Genomic DNA, 20227 nt, shown 5'->3' with positions numbered 1-20227 from the left:
CGATCATGTTAAAAATATATTAAAATTAAATTCATGTTAAAGTATGTTAAAGGCTCAGGGCGTTTTTTTTTTACAGTTAAAAAAAAAGTTAGAAGAATACAAAGAAAAGGCTGCAAACCAAGATTAGAATATTGGAAGCTACAGTGACGCAGAGGTCAAATATAGACGTAAAGCAGGGGCACTCCGAAAAACAGAGGAGGATTTGCTAGATGTTTTCCAGGGAAATTTCCCACGGATTGTTTTGGGTACCCGACTGACTGACCGTATATTAAACAATAAGCTGCACGTGTGCAAAGTGTGGTTTAATCCTGTCTTCTAGGGTTACGATGAGAGAAAGGTTGAGATGGCTAGGGCGGGTTCTGCAGATGAAGGATGACAGATTGCCAAAGGTTGTCCATTTTGGCCAACCGTCTAGGAATAATCGGAAAATAGTTCGTCCTCGGTTGGGGTGGGAGGAAGTCGTAAGGAAACATTCAAGAGAAACAGCAGCTTCCTGGGCGGAATGAGGCTTTGAATAGATTGGGATGGAGCACGATCATGTGTAGCTGTTTTGCCCCAGGTGCTTTGGTGTTGCAATGAGTTGTCAGTAGTAGTATGATATGGGAAATGCTCGTCTCTTACTAGGTTGTAGCTACCGATATAACTACGATGTGGTGACAGCTAAAATCATGATTATTATTCTCGAATGATTTCATTTGTCTGATTATTTTTTTTAAAAGAACATATTGACTAAAAGCCTACATACTAAAAATCTAAGAAGAGTCATGATTTTTCTAAAAGCAATTCTAAAAGCTCTTCAGAGTTAAACATTTGAGAAAAGTTTGTCTCGTTTAGGGAAAGGAGGGGGAAGAGAAGAGGAAGGGGAGCAGGCAAACTGTTGTTTTTTTTTACACAAAACTGCATACACAACGTTTTTTTTAGTTAAAAAGTCAATGGAAAATAAAAAAAAAAAAAATAGGGATTTGGCAAATTATTCTGAGATGAGAACAAAATCATAATTTTTCACCGAAAAAGTGTGATTGTATTGATAAATTTCTCTGATCTTCAATAGGAATGAAACAATTGACTATTAATTGTTTGCTTTGAAAAAGTGGTAAACACAACATTTTGAAAAACAATTCATGTTAATTTAAATAAAAAAAAAACATGAAAAATATCTATCAAATCAAACGTGTTCAATATTAGTCATATTCATTGTTTCTGCTTCTTTGGTCTCGTCTATTTCTACTGAAAGAAACATCTCTAAGGGCGTTATCCCATGCCTGTTTTGGATTTTCTTGTAGTTTCAATTCAATCGGTGCAAGTAAATTTTCTGCCAAAGTCTGAAAAAAAAATATCTTACTGAATCTTGAGAACAAAAAATAAAATAATTCCAAGAAATGAAGACTTTTTTTCAACAAGAATGTGGTCAATATTTAGGAACATTTAAGGCTAATCACCTATTTTATTCTCGCTCAATTTTCAAAACAGATCCAACGAATCTTAGCAACGCCATTACCTAGACTGCCCGGTTTATAAGTGTTTCATTTTCATTGTTTTATTTGTTTATTTGTTTTTATATTGTTTTTTTTTTTTTTTTTTTTAAAAAGTCAATGTTTATTGACTTTATTGTCAATTTCAAAAGTCACTTTTATTGTTTTTTTTTATATTTGTTTTTTTTTTTTTTTATTTGTTTTTTTTCAGTGTTTTATTTTAAGTGTGTTTATTTTCATTTTCAAGAAAACCTTTTTTAAAGAAAACCCGGTTTATAAGTGTTGACGACGAAAAGTATTCCTACGGTTAGACTTTGACCCCTAGATTCAATATTTCCTAATCCACTCCGAATTGGCGGGTCAACCGAGGTGGCGGTTCATCCGAGTGGCGGCACACTTTTAAACCAGACATCTGGCAACACTCAATCCGGTTGAATTTGGGAGAAAAGACAAAGACATTGATCTAGTAAAAGCAAGTTAGATTTTAGGAGGATCAAAATAGATGTATCAAACAGTTTGTGGTAACGAACTGTAGTAAGGAGCGACCCGGCTCATTAGTAACCAAAACTCTAAAAAACGGAATTTTGATACCAATAGTTACATTAAAAGAATCCATCAAAAGTTACGAGCCTGAGAAAATTTGCCATATTTTAGAAAACGGGGAAAACACTCCCTATAAGTAATGGGAATCTTAACGGAAATCCCACCATCAGATTCAGCGTATCAGAGAACCCTATCGTAGAAGTTTCAAGCTCCTTCTACAAAAATGTGAAAATTCGTATTTTTTGCCAGAAGACAGATCATGGATGCGTGTTTATTTTTATTTTTTTTTTCCCAGGGGCGATCGTATCGACCCAGTAGTCCTAGAGTGTCACCAGAGGGCTCATCCTAACGGAAATTATAAGTTCTATTATCCTTTTGATGTGACCGAAAAAATTGTAGGGCACCTAGGCCCCCTCCCACGCTCATTTTCCCCTAAAGTCACCGGATGAAAATTTTGAGATTTTATTCAACATAGTCGAAAAACCTAATAACTAAGTCTTTGGGGACAACTTACTCCCCCACAGTCCCCGTGGGAAGGTCTGCAAGTTACAAACTTTGGCCAGTGTCAAACAATTCGTGGTAACGAACTGTAGTAAGGAGCGACCCGGCTCAATGGCAACCGAAACTCTAAAATACGGAATTTTAATACCAATAGTTACATCAAAAGAATTGCATTTTTATGCTGATTTTAAATATATAAGTTTCATCAAGTTTAATCTTACCCATCAAAGTTACGAGCCTCAGAAAATTTGCGTTATTTTAGGAAATGGGGGGAAACATTCCCTAAAAGTCGTTGAATCTCAACGAAAATCATACCGTCAAATTCAGCGTATCAGAGAACCCCACTGTAGAAGTTTCAAGCTCCTATCTACAAAAATGTGGCATTTTGTCTTTTTTGTCAGAAGACAGTTAACGCATGCGTGTTTATTTGTTTTTTTCCCAGGGGTGATCGTATCGACCCAGTGGTCCTACAATGTCGCCAGAGAGCTCATTCTAATGAAAATTAAAAGTTCTAGAGCCCTTTTTAAGTAACCAAAAAATTGGAGGGCACCTAGGCCCCCTCCCACGCTTAATTTTTCCCAAAGTCACCGGATCAAAATTCTAAGATAGCCATTTTGTTCATTATTGTCGAAAAACCTAATAGTTATGTCTTTCGGGACGACTTAATCCCTCATAGTCTCTGGGGGAGGGGATGAAAGTTACGAACTTTGACCATTGTTTCCATATAGTAATGGTTATTGGGAAGTGTAAAGACGTTTTCAGGGGGGACTTTTTCGTGTTGAGAGGGGGGGGGGGTGGAAATACGTGGGAGGATCTTTCCATGGAGGAATTTATTATGAGGGATGAGAATTTCCGCAAAGAGGATGCAGGATTTTCTAGCATTATTAAAAAAAAACAATGAGAAAATAAATAAAAACAAAATTTTCAGCTGGAAGTAAGGTGCAGCATTAAAACCTAAAAAGAACAGAATAATTACGTAAATAAGGAGGTTCATCTCCTCCACAATACCTCACTCTTTATGCTAATTTTTTTTAGTAATTTCAACTATTTATTCTACGGTCTTTGTGATTAAGGGGTCATTCTCAAAGAATTGGGACACAATTCAAGCTTTAGTGTAAAGAGCGAGGTATTGACGAGGGGGCGAACCCCTCATATACGTAATAAAAATTTACAAAAATAGAAGTTAGTTACGTAAGTTAATTCGTAAGTTACGTATATTTATTACTGATAAAAACATTCATAAAAAGAAGTTCTAGTTGCCTTTTTAAGTAACCAAAAATTGGAGGGCAACTAGACCTCCTCCCCCACCCCTTTTTTATCAAAATGGCCCGGTCAGAACTATGAGAAAGTCATTTAGCCGGAAAAATTAATATGCAAATTTCGTTTTAATTATTCATGTGCAGTGAGCCAAAATCAAAACAAAAATTAATTCAAAAAGTTCAGAAATTAAATAAAAATAAAAAGGTTTTTTTTTAACTGGAAGTAAGGGCGACATTAGAACTTAAAACGAACAGAAATTATTCCCGTATATGAAAGGGGTTGTCCCCTCCTCAACGCCTCGCTCTTTACGCTAAAGTTTCTTATTGTTTTAAGAAGTAGAGTTGTGAGAAAGAGTCAAAGTTGAGCGTAAAGAACCAGGCGTTGAGGAGGGGATAAACCCTTTCATATGCGGAACAATTTCTATTCGTTTTAAGTTTTAATGTCGCTACTTACTTGCAGTTAAATAGGTTATAACTTTTAAAAGAAAATATAATCACTAAACTGGCCGAACTTATTTTCTTTCACTTCAGGTTCAAGATTCCTGGTACATATAGAACGAAATGGAACGACCTATACGAAAAATTAAAAATCTTGAGATTTCGCGGGGTAAGGTAACTATGGACCTACAGTAATAAAATTATATACGTCACATTTAATATATTGTAAATAGAAGAATAACAAATATAAAATTTACTGTTTTCAATCAGAGTTCCGTAGAACTTTTTTTTCCTGGGGAAGGTCATAGAGGAAGGGGGGCTTGAAAACAATGATGTTCTTACAGCATTTTTTTTCAACTTATGAAAAGAACTCTGACACATATAAATTTAATACTAACTAATTTTCTTATTATATCCAATATGTTTAATTTAATGGGCCTGGTTCTTTTTTTGCGATTTACCCCCCTCCCCTAACACCACTTCCGAAAGAATTCCTGTGAACAAAACTATTGTACAGCTTTCACCATAGGCAACACTATAGCGTTGCCATTAGTAAAGGCCGTACAGCTCCAATGTTTCATTATGTTTTTTTTTTCCAGAGGCACTTCACATGGAAGGAGTCGTCACACAAGCTTCGGAAGGGGCGCAATCGACTGGAAATAGGAAGTTCTAGTGCCATTTTTAAGAGTCAAAAGTGATCGTAGGGCAACTAGCCCCCACACCCTCTTTTAACAATTGCATCCGATAAATTTTTTTAGATGGCCATAATATCATATAACAGAAAATCCAGTGTCGACACAAGCCCCCAGGACCCGCGGGCAGGCGCTGTAAGTCATACCCTCGGACATATACGGTTCTTACGAAAGGGATGCAAGTCTAAACTTCAGAGAGGGCTCATTTGATTGGAAATTCAAAGTTATAGTTCACTTTTTAAGAATCAAAAGATATCGTAGGACAACCAGCCCCCCTCCTCCGCACCCTTTTTCCTCAAACCCATCCGATAAGAACTTTGACCTAGTGATTTTTTTAAAATAGTTCAAACATCATATAACGAAAACCCCTGGGTCAACACAACCCCCCAGGGCACGGGGGTAGACGCTGTTAGTTGTGTCCTGGGGCCTTTTTTTTAAGAGTTAAAGGAGATTGGAGGGCAACTAGCCACCACACACCCTTTTTCTCCAAATGCATCCAATAAAAATTTTGAGAAAGCCATTTTGTTAAAAACATTTCGAAGGTCAGATAACAAAAAACACATGTGTCAACCCCCCCGGGCCCGGAGGAAGGCGCTCTAAATTATGCCTGGGGGCATATATGGTTCTTATGGAAGGGATGCTCGTATAAGCTTGAGAGAGGGCTAATTTGATTGGAAATTGAAAGTTATAGTTCACTTTTTAAGAAGCAAAAGAGATAAGAAGGCAACTAGCCCCGCCCCTCCACGCCATTTTTTCCTCAAACCCGTCCGATAAGAACTTTGAGATAGTTATTTCTTTAAAGGTAGTTGAAAGATCATCCGGTGTCGACAAAACCCTCAAGGGCCAAGGGGCAGGCGTCGTAGGTTATGCCCCGGGGGCATATATGGTTCTTATGAAAGGAATGCTCGTACAAACTTCAAAAAGGGCTCATTTGATCAGAAATTGAAAGTTCAAATTTGTTTATATTGTCAAAACAGGTCCAAGGGCAACTAGCCCCCCCCCACGCCTTTTCCCCCCAAACCCATCGGATAAAAAAGTTTGAGATAGCCATTTGTCAAAAATAATTAATAGGTCAGATAATAAAGCCTCCAGTGTCGATACAAACCCTCGGGGCTCGAGGGAAGGCGTTCTGAGTTATACCCTGGGGCATATATGGTTCTTATGGAAGGGATGCCCGTATAAACTGCATAGAGGGTTCATTTGATTGGAAATTGAGAGTTCTAATTAATTTTTAAAAATAAAAAAGATCGGAGGGCAACTAGCCCCCCCCAGAAATTTTTTTTGTCCCCAAACCTATCCGATAATATTTTGAGATAGCCAGTTTTTTTAAAAGCTCAAAAATCAGATAACAAACCCTCCGGTGTCAACACAACTTCCCAGGGCCGGGGGCAGGCGTGGTAAGTTATGTCCTGGGGGCGTATATGGTTCTTATGAAAGGGATACTCATAGAGACTTCAAACAGGGCTCATTTGATTGGAAATTGAAAGTTCTAGTTCAACTTTTTTAGACAAAAGAGATCCAAGGGCAACTAGCTCCTCCCAGCCTTTTTCTCCAAACCCATCCGACAAAAATTTTGAGGCAGGCATTTTGTTAAAATAGTTTAAAGGTCAAAAAAGAAAAAATTCTTTGTTGACGCAACCCCCAAGGGCTGGGGGGCAGGCGTTGTAAATTATGCTCTGGGGGTATTTATGGTTCTTATGGAAGGGATGTTCGTATAAACTTCGGAGAAGGCTTATTTGATTAGAAATTGAAATTTATAGTTAAATTTTTAAGAGTCCATAGAAATCAGAGGACAACTAGCCCCTCCCTTCAAGCCCTATTTTCCTCAAACCCATCCTATAAGAACTTCGACACAGCCATTTTTTAAACAATAACTTAAAGATTATATAACGAAAACTCCGGAGTCAACACAATCTCCCAGGACTCGGGGGCAGGCATTGTAAGTTATTTCCTAAGGGCATATGTGGTTTTTATGGAAGGGATGCTTGAATAAACTTCAGAGAGGGCTCTTTTGATTGGAAAACGAAATTTATAGTTCACTTTTTAAGAGTGAAAAGAGATCGGAGGGCAACTAGCCCCCCTCCCCTCCACGCTGTCAGAAGAGATCCAATGGCAAATAGCGCCCCCGCCCTTTTTCCCCGATAAAAATTTTGAGATAGCTATTTTTTGAAACAGTTCAAAAGTCAAGAAAAATCCGGTGTTGATACCACCCCCCGGGGTCTGGGCTGTTTTAAGTTATGTCTTAGGGATATATATGGTTCTTATGGAAGGGATGCTCGTATAAACTTCAGATGCGGCTCATTTGAATGGAAATTGAAAGTTCTAGTACACTTTTCAAGAGTCAGAATAGATTGGAAGGCAACTAGTCCCCCACAAGATCTTTTTTTCCCAAACCCATCCGATACAAATTTTTGAGGTAGCAAATTTTTTCAAGTAGTTCAAACATCAGATAACAAAAGATCGAAGTCGGCAGAACTTCCCATAACCAGGGGGCAGGTGTTTTATATTATGCCCCGGAGGTATATAAGATTTCGCACAAACGTCGAAGGTGGCTCATTTGACTAGAAATTGAAAGTCCTAATTCGCTTTTTAAGTCAAAAGAGATACGAGCGCAACTAACCACCCAGCCCTTTTTCCCCAAAATCCATCCGATACAAATTTTGAGATACTCATTTTCTAAAATGGTTCAAACATCAGATAACAAGAGTCCAGGGTCGACACAACCCCCCCAGAGCCCAGGGGCAAGTTTTTTAAGTTATGCCCCAGAGGTGTATAATGTTTTGATGTAAGGGGTAGTCGTATAAACTTCAAAGATGGCTCATTTGATCGGAACTTGCAAGTTCTAGTTACCTTCTTATGAGTCAAAAGTTAACGGAGGGCATCTACCCCCCCCCCTGACACAAAAATCCTCTTTTCCCCAAATGCGTCAAATGAAAATTTTTAGATAGCCAGTTTATTTGAAATACTTCAACGATAAGATAACATAAACTTCGTTGTTAACGTACCCTCACCCCCAGAGGCAAGGAAAGGGTTGTAACTTGTGCCGCAGGGGCATATAAGGTTTTTATGGAAAAGGTGGTCGTAAAAACTTTAGAAAGGACTAAAACGATTAGCAATTGAAAGTTCCAATTCACCTTCTAAGAGTCAAAAGTGATCTGATGGTGACAGTTCCCCCCTCCCTCCCAAACTTCTTTCCACAAATGCGTCCAATCGAATTTTTTATATAGTCATTTTGGTAAAAATAGACCAAAAATAATGTAACAAAAACTCCAGGGAGAAATAGCCCCCCCCATAATCCTGGGGCAAGTGGTGTAGAATGTGCCCTGGGGGTATACAAGATTTTTATGGAAGGGGTAGTCGTTTAAACTTCGGAGGGGGCTTATTTGATTGTAAACAAGAATTTCTAGTGCTCCTCCTAAGAGTCAAAAGTGATCGGAGGGCAACTAGCCCCCTTCCAAGGCCCTTTTTCTCCAAAGGCATCCAATCAAAATTTTGAGATAGCCATGTTGTTCAAAATACTCTAAAGATCAAATAACAAAAACTGAGGGTCGACATATACCCCTAGAGCCTGGAGGCAAGTGTTGTAAGTTATGCCTCGAGGGCACATAAAGCTATATATCAGGGGTGGTCGTATAAACTTCTGAGATGACTCGTTTGATTGGAAACTAAAATTTCTAGTTCGTAGAAAGTTCTAGTTCTTGTTCGTTTCAAGCTGGATCTGCATATTCAAATTGAGTTTCACTAGTTTTAAGATTTATTTGCTCGTTTATAATTGCAACTATTGTTTGTTTGTTTGCTATGATTGTTTATTTAATTTCTGTTCGTTTGGTTTCATTTATGCCTCAATACCAAAATATTTTTATTCGTTTTAAGCTTGATTTGCATATTCAACTTAAGCTTTATTTGTTTCGAGGCTTATTTATTCATTTATATTAGTACCTGTTGTAATTTTTTTTTTTATGGTTGTTTATTTAATTTCTGTCAGTTTTGGGTTTCATTTATTCTTCAGTAGTAAGTTCTGGTTGTCTTAGTTTGAGTTATTATAAGTTCCTGTTTATCCTGATCTTAAGTTTCATATGGCCTTTACTTTTCTTTAGAAAAGTTCTTTTACTGGCATTTTTTTTTTTTTTAAATTAATCACACAAAAAGTATATAATTGGCTATTGAGTGTGTGTATGTGTGTGTTCGTGCGTGGGTATGTGCTGTGCTTGCGTTTGTATGTGTGTTTTGCGTTCCTCAGTTTAATGCTGGTAAGTAACTCAGGTGACGAATCTTCGTAGCTTACTGCGAAAAGGAGCAGCAGTGATTTCAGAGTCGGAGTCTAAAGGCCTTTGCCCATCGTAAATGCCCCATGAACCATCGAATTGCACCATGAACCATTTCACCATGAACCATGAACCATTTCAATGCACCATTGAAAGAAAAAAGTTTGCGCATGAACAAGTAAACTACCATGAGAAAAAGTGGAATATGAAAGGGCTTTCCACTCTCAGAAATCATGTACACCAAGTTGAGCATGCCAAGCGTGGCAAAACTTTGCCAAGCGTGACTAAACTATGCCGAGAGGGGGGGGGGGGGTACGTATGCCAAACAAGGACACAAAGTTAATCATCACAGCAAATCTAGAATGTACATTACATTCTTATTGAGTTAAGTAATTAAAATTAAACAGTCATTTAAAAGTTAAGACGAACAAAAATAAAGCCTGATAGTAATCTAAACTTAAAACGATCAGAAATTACTGTCAAAGAATAATTGAAATTGAAAATAAGCCAACATTAAAATAGTAATCACATCAAAAAAAGTAACGGGTACTGATATGCACGAATAACTAAATGTAAAAATGATTAAAAACTAAAATGATTGCTGAATTTGAACCAAAAACGAGCATAAACTACTACACATAGGAGTTTAGAAACTGCCCCCCCCCCTCCTAACCGTTTTCCAAAATAATAAAAATTACCACTGAATGAAATATGAATTCTTGAATTGTTAATACTCCCTGTAATCAATATTATGATACATAAAATACTTCATGGTAAAAACTGTAAGTAGGAAGCGATGCGGCTCAATAGTAACAGAAACTCTAAAACAACAGAATTGTGATATCACTAGCATATCAAAGCAATTGGCTTATTATTCTGATTCTAAATATATAAGATTCACTAAGTTTAGTGTTACTCATCAAAGGCTTCGAGCCTAAGAAAACTTGCCTAATTTTTGAAAAAGGAGGGAGGGGCAAGAATATTAATGAAAACCAAATCATCAGATTCAGCGTATCAGAAAACCCAACTGTAGGGGCTTCGAGCTCTTATCCACAAAAATGCGGAATTTTGTATTTTGTGTCAAAAGAAAGACTACGGATGCGTCTTTATAATTTTTTTTCCAAGGATGATCGTAACGAGCAAATGGACCTGGAACATCAAGAGAGGGTTCATTCGAACGTAATTCAAAAGTTCTAGTGCCCTTTGTAAGTGGCCAAAAAGATTGGAGATAAACAACACCCCTCCTATGCCCCTTTTTCTCATAAATCGTCTGATCAAAATATTGAGATAGCCATTTTGTTCGGCACAATTGAGCACAGTTGAAAATTCCGACAACGATACATTTGGAGATAATACTCCCCATAGCCCCTGTGGAAAGGTCTTTAAGTTACAAAGTTTGCCCATTGTTTACGTATAATATTTGGTAAGCTTAAGAGTTCTGTACAGTTGGTAAACACTTATTATTGGTATTCTGAAATCTAAATGAGTGGAATAATTACTAACCCCAATTTCAATGTGTATAAATGGCATCCATCATAATCATCGCTTTTTTTTTATCCAGCCTTATTGAGAATACAAAGTCATAAAAAGCAGAGGGAAGGCTCATTTGCAAATAAATTAACTGTTCTTAAGCCCTGTTAGAGATGCCACTCATTTTGTGATACCGTACGCGTTAGTGTTAACGAATATTATTCAAAAGTATTCAGTACCCATTCCCCAAAAGTATTCTTTCAGTACCCATCCATTATAAATCTATACAAACTTTGGATGGATCCCTATCTATTTTTATAAATTATTCTACTAATCCTAAAATAACTTGCAGTAATCATTATTTTTGCATGCCATGTTTTGCAAATTTTTTTAATTTTTATGGGTAACTTTATGCACGAATCATTTTGTTTTTAATGTTTGTTCGTTGGTTTTGTTGCTTCTGTTTTTACATAATAGATGGATGGATGGATCCAATGAACAGACTAATATAGGAAAAAACAGGAAATAATGTGTTGGAAGGTACAACTATTTGTGCTGCGTCAACCTTGAATTAGCTGTGAAATAAGTTGTACATGGGCTATAGTTGTGCAGAGGAGACTGAGGTGGTTTGGCCACACAATGCGCAGACAAGATGACCATAAAAGCAAAACATGCCTCAAATGACTACCACTACCGGCATAGAAGAAGAGAACAGGTGGATAAAAGAAGACCTGGCTTGCGACAGTGAAGTTCAATCTGGTGCCAATCGGAGGGTACAGAATATACAGCCGTCGTTGGGAACGTCAGTGGCTGGAGATAGTAGAGGTAGAGCCTGCCACCCTCGAGAAAAACCTCTGGAAGGAGACACGTCATCGTCTGCTGGGCGCCGCGATGAGCCTGGATGCGGCTTTAACATGCAATAGGTACAAGTAAGTATAGCTGTGCCGTAAATGGACTATTCCAGGATCAGTAGGTCAAAATCATTTCGGTCACTCATGGGGCCAATCACGAGGGAAGACCAAAAATATGCTTTGTCGCGGCTACAACAACGACCTACAATACTGTCAGACGTCTCTGCAATTAAAACGGAAGAAATTATCGCAGCTGCAAGAAGACTGGATTCTCCTTCGAGTTCCTGGCCACAGTTCTAGTCACGTTTCTTTAACGCCAGGTTTAAATTTCTAACTATTTCTGAAAGCAGCTAATAAGGACATAATGCACTTCATCAATTAACTTTTTTGGCATTATTTGCGCATATGATAATAGGGCAAAATAATCTTAATATATGAAGAGTCTATTCCAAACTATTTCTAAGACCGAAGAAAAAGAATTCAGCACATTTTAGTAAAGAAAAAATTCCAAAATTCCAAATTCCGCCTTATGTTAATTTGATTGATTATGTCCCTTGTTTTGGGTAACATACCTTGTCTGTAATTCTATTGGCTTCTTTCATTGCTTTTTCTATTTTCTGGAGTTCACTATTCAGCTCGTCTTTGAGGACAGAATCTTCAACTCGGTTAATGGCCTCATGAAGTTCAGATAGGACATCAGAGCCTAGCTGTGTCCTTTTGTTCTGATCTTCTCGTCCCAAAGCTCTTTTTATAATCGGAAATGTATCTTCAGGACGATTTAATTTACTCAAAGCTAAAACCTAAACAAGAAAAAAAAATATATATCAAATATAAATACTAAGAGGCAAAGAATCCACATTTTGAAACGTTTAGCTAGCGGTCCAAGAAATAAGATGAATTAGAAGCACCCATCAATGGGTTAAAGGAGGTGCATCTTGTTTTTCTACCTAATGAATGGCCAGAGGTGTTTTCATGAAAACCAGTCAAATCGTTTGAATTTGGAATTGTAGTCACCTATGTGAGCTTCCTTTCCAACTAATTTTTTCGTGACTAAATCTTAAAGTACAGATAATATCAAATATCTTGAATCTTTTAATTTTGATACATCATGATAAATCTTGAAACACACGAGTGTCCAATATGGAGCAGATGAAAAGACAAAAAAAAAAAAACAGCAAAAAGAAAGAAAGAAGGTTTTTTTTTAATTATCAATCAATCAATCAGTATCTTTATTGCCCAAAAAACACACAAGGATTCAATATGGAGTAGATGAGAAGACAAAAAGAAAGAAAGAAGAAAATTTTTAATTATCAATCAATCAATCAATATCTTTTTTGCTCAAATAAAACACTCAAGGGTTCAATATGGAGTAGATGAGAAGAAGAATTTTTTCAATATGGAGGAGATGACAAAACAAAACAAAAAAAAGAAAGAAGGAAGATTTTTTTTCATTATCAATTAATCAATCAATATCTTTATTGCCCAAAATCACACGAGTGTTCAATATGGAGTAAATGAAAAGACAAAAAAAAAAAAAAAAGAAAAAAAAAACAGCAAAAAGTAAGAAAGAAGACTTTTTTAATTGTCAATCAATCAATCAATCAATATCTTTATTGCCAAAAAAACAGACAAGGGTTATATATTGAGTAGATGAAAGAAAAATAACAAAAAAAAAAGATTTTTTTAACTATCAATATCTTTATTGCCCAAAAAACACACAAGGGTTCAATATGGAGTAGATGAGAAGACAAAATCAACAAAAAGAAAGAAAGAAGAATATTTCTAATTATTAATCAATCAATCAAACAATATCTTTATTGCCCCAAAAAACACACAAGGGTTCAATATGGAGTAGATGAGAAGACAAAAATGAAAGAAGGAAGAGCACACAATTTTCAATGAATCAATCAATAAATATCTTCATTGCCCCAAAAAACACGCAAGGGTTCAATATGGAGTAAATGAGAAGACAAAAACAAAACAACAAAAAGAAACACAGAAGTTTTTTTTTTTTTATTATCAATCAATCAATCCATATCTTTATTGCCCAAAAAATACACGAGTGTTCAATATGGAGTAGATGAAAAGACAAAAAAAAAACAGCAAAAAGAAAGAAAGAAGATTTTTTTAATTATCAATCAATCAATCAATCTTTATTGCCAAAAAAAAATAAGGGTTCAATATGAAGCAGATGAAAAGACAAAAAAAAGCAAAAAGTGAGAAAGAAGACTTTTGCTAATTATTAATCAATCAATCAATAACTTTATTGCCAAAAAAAAAACAGACAAGGGTTCAAAATTGAGTAGATGAAAGACAAAACAACACCAAAAAAAGAAGAATTTTTTTAAATTATCAATATCTTTATTGCCCCAAAAACACACAAGGGTTCAATATGGAGTAGATGAGAAGACAAAAAAAAAGAAAAGAAGAACACACAAATTCAATGAATCAATCCATTAATATCTTTGTTGCCCAAAAAAAACGCAAGGGTTCACTATGGAGTAGATGAAAAGACAAAAAAAGAAAGAAAGAAGAACACCCTCACAAAGAAGACTATACTACCAAGAATAGATTCAAATATTCCTACTAGCACATAGCAGGATGGAGGCTGTTTGTCATATCAAGCCTAGAAAAATAGCGACCGCGACATTGCTCAGCCACTATTACTGGTTCACTTAACCCGTAGGCTGACACTAGTCTTTTGTATCTAGTCCACAGGGGTATAAACAAGAGAAATTTCACAAAACAAAAATATACGGATCTAATAGTATTTTTATCAGTAGCCGTAAACGCATTTCAAAATAGAGATAATGCGAGTACGTGAGGCATCGCAAAAGCGTTTTAGACACGGGAGAGAATACACCCGCCTTAGCAAGCTTTACTGTGAACTAGCAAACTAAACGCTTTTCTAAATTTCTCACTTCGATGAGAGATAAGGAGAGCCCTTGTCGTTTTTACTCTGTACCCTATCGCGAGACCGAGATACTTAATACAAGAAGATAACTGAACACTCTGATTTCCTTATTGTAAGCATCCAACATCACCGACAGATTAGCCGAAAGCAAGGACCTCGCTCTTCGAAGCATTAAAATTGAGACCTATTTTGGCATATTACCTCCTAAGCACAGAAAAATTCTCCTCAACAGATGATGCAGTACTACTTAAAGTCAGGATGTCGTCAGCATAATTGAGTATGGAGAGGTCCAAACCCTTAAAAACAGAACTAATTCTAGCTTTTTCTGGGATGTAACCACACTACGACTATACAATGGTGGCGAAACTACCCCGCCCTGGCGGATTCCTTTCCAAACTCGAGTTACACCTTTACACATCACGTGACCATGACGAGTAGGTAATTTCACGACAACACATAATCTCGCATACAGATTTTACAAATACACGCACAACTGAATGATTAAAACTTTGCTGCTGCACGCTGTGCAGCAAATGGGAATGCACACCAGAATCGAAAGCAAGAGAGACATCATGAGCCGCAAGGACGAGAAACTCGCCACTATGGTCTATATCCAACAGAACGTTGGCAAATATATAGTGCACGGTATCCCGACTATAGCCTCCTTAAATCCACACTGGTTGTCCGGAGTTAAACAAGCCTTATTTACATCGTTAATCACTAGTAACTCCAGCAATTTACATAGAACAGAAGAAACTGTTATAGCCATATAGGAACAAATTGCCAGATATCTTTATGCTTTTCGGGAGTCAATATACTAACACAAAAGGAATCGGGGACAAAACCAGAATTAAAAATGATTTGGCAAAACAAATGTACATGCTTAAGCAGCTTATCACTTGCATGTAATAAATAAAAACCACAAAATTGATCATAACCACACGAGGACTTTTTTTAAAGGTGAATGATAGCACTATAAATATCAGAGGCCGTAACTACGAAACCAACATCTATATCACTATAAATATCATCTATAGCACTATAGCACTATAGCACTATATATACATCTATAGCACTATAAATATCATCTATAGCACTATAGCACTATATATACATCTATATCACTATAAATATCATCTATAGCACTATAGCACTATAGCACTATATATACATCTATAGCACTATAAATATCAGAGGCCGTAACTACGAAACCAACATCCGATTCGGTATCAACTAGACAGTCCACTAGTAGTGATTCATAGCGGGTTTCTAAAACTGGATCTGGCGGCGAAAATTCGCTGGTGAAATAGTTGATCTAGTCACTCTCACTTGGAAGCTCTGAAGTGACACCTTTTGACCTTTTCCCCTAATGAATCTCCAGATTTCATTTGTATTAGTTGCAAGATGCTTTCTCCAGCAGTCAACAATCTCAGCTTTATGATTGGCAAGACGCTTAGCAAAACAACGTTTGGTATATAAGTGTATGTCATTAACATACGAAACGAGGCCATAATATATAAGTGCATATAATTAACATACGAGGCCATAACTACGAAATCAATATCTGATTCAGTATCAAATAGACTATCCACAAGTAGTGATTCATAGTGGGTTTCTAACACTGCATTTTGTGGCAAAAAATTCGCTGGTGAAATAGTTGATCCAGTCACTCTCACTTGGAATCTCTGAAGCAACACCTTTTGACTTTTTCCCCCCAATGAATCTCCAGATTCCGTTTGGGTTAGTTGCGAGACGCTCGCTCCTGCAGCGAAACAATGTCTTTAACGATACTTTAGGGATACCGGAAAAACTTATTTGAGCCCCATTTATAATAAAATAATTGATTCATATTTTTCTCTTCTACATTATAATATATTGCAACCTACCAATATATTAGATTATACCAGAGCTTGTCAGCGTTTTGCTTTTAAAAAATTATTAAGTAAAAGTTCTCAGAGAGGACGTCAAAATCAAGAAATATATGCACCAACAGTTAACCCTAAATAGAGAATCAGAAGACACTTATTTGGCCCCCATTTATAATGATATAATTAATTCATATTTCTCTCAACTATACTACAATATATTGCAACCTAGCAATCTGTTAGATGATACCAGACCTCGTCAGCAATTGGCTTTGAAAAAAAATTAAATAAAAGTTTTCAGAGAGACAGTCGAAATCAAGAAATATATAGACCAAAAATTAGCCCTTAATAGGGCTAATTAAAATGGTGTACTAGTAAAATGTTATACCAGACCCAAAAATTAGCCATTAATAGAGATTTGGAAGATACTTATCTGAGCTCCATTTTTAATGAACTTATTAATTAAGATTTTCCTCTCGCAACCTAGTAAAATGTTATACTAGGCGAAATGTTGTACTAGAAAAATGTTATACCAGACCCAAAAATTAGCGCTTAATAGAGTATACTTATCTGAGCCCCATTTATAACGAACTTAATAATTCAGATTTTACTCTTTTACATCATAATATTTCGCAGCCTAGTAAAATGTTATACTAGGTAAAATCTTGTACAAGCAAAATTTTATACCAGACCCAAAAATTAGCTCTTAATAGAGATTTGGAAGAAACTTATCTGAGCCCCATTTATAATGAATTTATCAATTCAGATTTTCCAAAACAAAGGCTAAAGTGGAAATAAAAATAACACGAGTAACTTCACATTTTATCACTTAAATTAGCAACAAATTCAGCTTCGTATTCACTGTTCATCTTTATCGACGGCTCCATGCTTCAGAATCCGAGTAAGTTCAAAGTAAATTCAGACCTGGCAAGAAATTGGTTTTTAAAAAAAGCATTAAGTAAAATTAACTCGAGTTTCTCGAATTCCCATTCATTGGTCGACTTTTATTTAGTAACCCTTTCATTGCTGCTCAGAATTTTTCTGCAATTGTGCTGGGAATTTTAGCTGGAAATCTGTAGCACTAAAAGATTAATTATATTTATTAGATTATTTACTTTTTTGTGCAGTCGCACAGTAACGCTAAAAGTTTTTAATCCCAATATATATCTAGTGCTTGGATAAGGTTGTTTTGTCTAATATAGGGCCTATTTAGATTTGGCCAATTTCGTCTTAAACAGGTTGAATTTATCCAATCTAATAATTACAGCATTAAAAACACTTACCTTTATATTTACAACACTATAATGAGACGATGAGTTGGTACTATATATATCTAGTGCTTGGATAGGATCATTTTGTCTAATCGCAAGGTCAGCTAAGAATGCAAAAGCCTTTTGTGACACAACACCTCCAGCATTCAGAATTTCGTCAACTATTTGCTTTCCCCTTTCGTAGCTTTCTTTTGTATCCTAAGAAGTAAACAAAACTTAGGATTTATAAAAAAAAGAACACACACACAACTGGTTCATAATGCTTGATAGTCAAAACTCAAAATTGAAGAAAACAAAATTAAAATAATCAAAATAAAAGTTTGAGATTTGAAAGTTGAAAAAATAATGGCTCTGTATACTAAATTGATAGAAATGTCCGAAGCTTCAAATAAAGCTTTAAAGAAGGCAATAAACTGAAAGAAAGCAATAAAGAAAGCAATAAACTATGCAATATTTAAGCTTTACGAAAATATAACAGTTCAAAATAGGGATGAAACCTTTTAATCGACAGCGTATTGTCCCTTTTCAGCGTATGTCCTGTTCAATTGTGCGAAGTTTCAATAAAATAATTTTTTTCTTAAAATTTGAACACTAGCATGTGGGTAGGGGAAGGAGGTGGGCTAGGGGAGGTAAAAGTGGGTTGGCTAGTTATATAAACATTCGCACGGCTGCAAACCGTTCTAAGATTTTCTCCAGCGCGAAATTGTTTGCGAATTTTTTTTATTTGATTTATGATTTTTAAAAATTTAAATTTGAATAAATGACCAAGGGATATGTGGAGTGAATTAAGAGGCAATTTAAGAAATATAGTCCTAGGTGATATTCAGTTAAAGGGGAATATTTTCAATAGTAAGTTAAGACCAGTGTTTAGTTATGAATGTGGAATTTGGGGACTTCACAAAGTGAATACGTTAGTGAGGAGCAGGGCCAAATCCAGCGATAAATTTGGGAGGGGAATAGATATTTTGGCTGAAGGATGATAGTACTGGTTGAAAAGGAAAAATATCCCATTGTATGGATAATAAGGCGAAACCATTAAGCCGTTCCTGACCTGAGGCACTCCTGGTATAAGATTTCACTCTTCTCAGGGTAGTAAAAGAACGCTCGCGCGTAGCCGTAGTGACAGGAACTGTTCTCGTCCGTGTCTACAACGATTTTGCGATGCCTCATGTCCTCTCATTATCTGTATTTTGGAATCCGTATACGGTTACTGATAAAAAGACTATTAGATCCGTATATTTTCGTTTCGTGAAATTTCTTATAACAGGCATGTTGTACAAATGACTCGGGGCTAAGTTTAAAGTGTGACTTGCACAGAGAACATAGCCTACCTGGGGAAAAATTTGACTGAGTATAGAAGCCCATCCCTGAAATCGACCACTCATAGATGAAGCTCCGTAATAACCTTGTCCCCTAAGGTATTTTTATTGCTTCCCATTCCAACTGAGGTTTGTATCAACCAAAGTCTGCTATCAACAAATTGTTTCTTTTTGAAAAAGTCTATAATTTTTTATTTCCGTTTTGAAATGATGGACGACCAATTAACAAACAGAAGCATAGACTTCTATATAAACACTGAAAAGCACAAGCGTGATTAAATTTAATTCAACGATTTTAGGAGCCCGAGGTTATAACAGCACGTGGCTTACTTGGCACCAGCCTGGCATTGCTCCCAACTGCATTTTCGTAAAACAAAAATTCTTGTGTGGAGATTGTCACATATTATCTACTTGTTGCGCATACATTAATCTACATCAACAGGAATAAAACCCATAGAGAATTTATAAGCTTTTAAGACAATTATGTTTTAAATTTTATTTTATAAAATGAACAAATCATTCAGTTTTTATCCTCATCACGATAAGATTTACAATGTACATTATCCTTTTGATCTACAAGATTATTCAAAATCTATAAGGAAGTCGACCCCACAGGAAGGATTTCCCACATTTCTGGGAGGGGGATTTATCCCCGTTATCCTCCTAGGTTCAGCCCTGGTAAGAATTCAGTTAAGCTTTTATTTAGAAATTATTAAGTCTAAGCGATAAGTTTAATAATTTGGTTTTAATGGGTGATGTGGGGCTGATTAATGCATGAGTAGATAGACTAGTTAGCATGGATAAGCATTAAGAAAAACTAGGATATCTACACATAAAGAGGCTATCAAAGGGAGCATACCAATAGTGCTTCAAAACGATACAAAGAAATTTATTAAACGAAATTACTTTTTTTTTCAAAAAAAATAAAATGTAATATAAAGAGACGTCTGTCTTTATTCGTCAGTCAAAACACAAAGAAGCTTACTTTACGGCCATTTCTAAGAGTAAGGGGGGAGGGACATCGAGACCAATGCTAGGAGAACAATGGCATTGGTGTCTAAGAAGTAAAATCATTCTCTCTTCTGAAGAATTCAAATTGGTGATTTCTTTTTTCATTAAAAAAATTACTAAAGATTTTTTTTCATTAAAAAAAGAATGAAAGAATTCAGGCAAGAATTCTTTCTTGGTAATACAGCAAGAAATTTTTTTATTCGTGGGGTAGGAGGTTGGTGGACTGCTAGAGTATGTGAATATTTTATAAGAAATTAAAAATTTAATGCTAGACAGACAAAGACAGTCGCAATGGAATGTGCACTATTACCCTCCCCCCCCCCAAATCCAGTACCAATAATAAAGGCATTGGCCAA

At 36.0% G+C, this 20227-nt stretch overlaps 1 protein-coding gene across 1 annotated transcript in view; it reads right to left on the bottom strand.

The window, feature by feature from the left end:
* Positions 1 to 1105: 1105 nt before the first annotated feature.
* Positions 1106 to 20227, bottom strand: part of LOC136035671 (pentatricopeptide repeat-containing protein 2, mitochondrial-like) — a 52064-nt gene continuing 32942 nt past the window's right edge. The window contains exons 5-7 of the mRNA XM_065717588.1: positions 17554 to 17739; positions 12064 to 12291; positions 1106 to 1322 (exon numbers count right to left, since the gene is read on the bottom strand). Of these exons, the coding sequence (XP_065573660.1) occupies positions 1182 to 1322; positions 12064 to 12291; positions 17554 to 17739 (555 nt within the window). The 3' untranslated portion in view covers positions 1106 to 1181. The remainder of the gene's footprint in view (positions 1323 to 12063; positions 12292 to 17553; positions 17740 to 20227) is intronic.

Source organism: Artemia franciscana, chromosome 14 (assembly GCF_032884065.1).
Source record: "Artemia franciscana chromosome 14, ASM3288406v1, whole genome shotgun sequence".
In the NCBI taxonomy this organism is placed as follows: domain Eukaryota; kingdom Metazoa; phylum Arthropoda; class Branchiopoda; order Anostraca; family Artemiidae; genus Artemia; species Artemia franciscana.
This window is presented reverse-complemented; position numbering and strand designations above follow the sequence as displayed.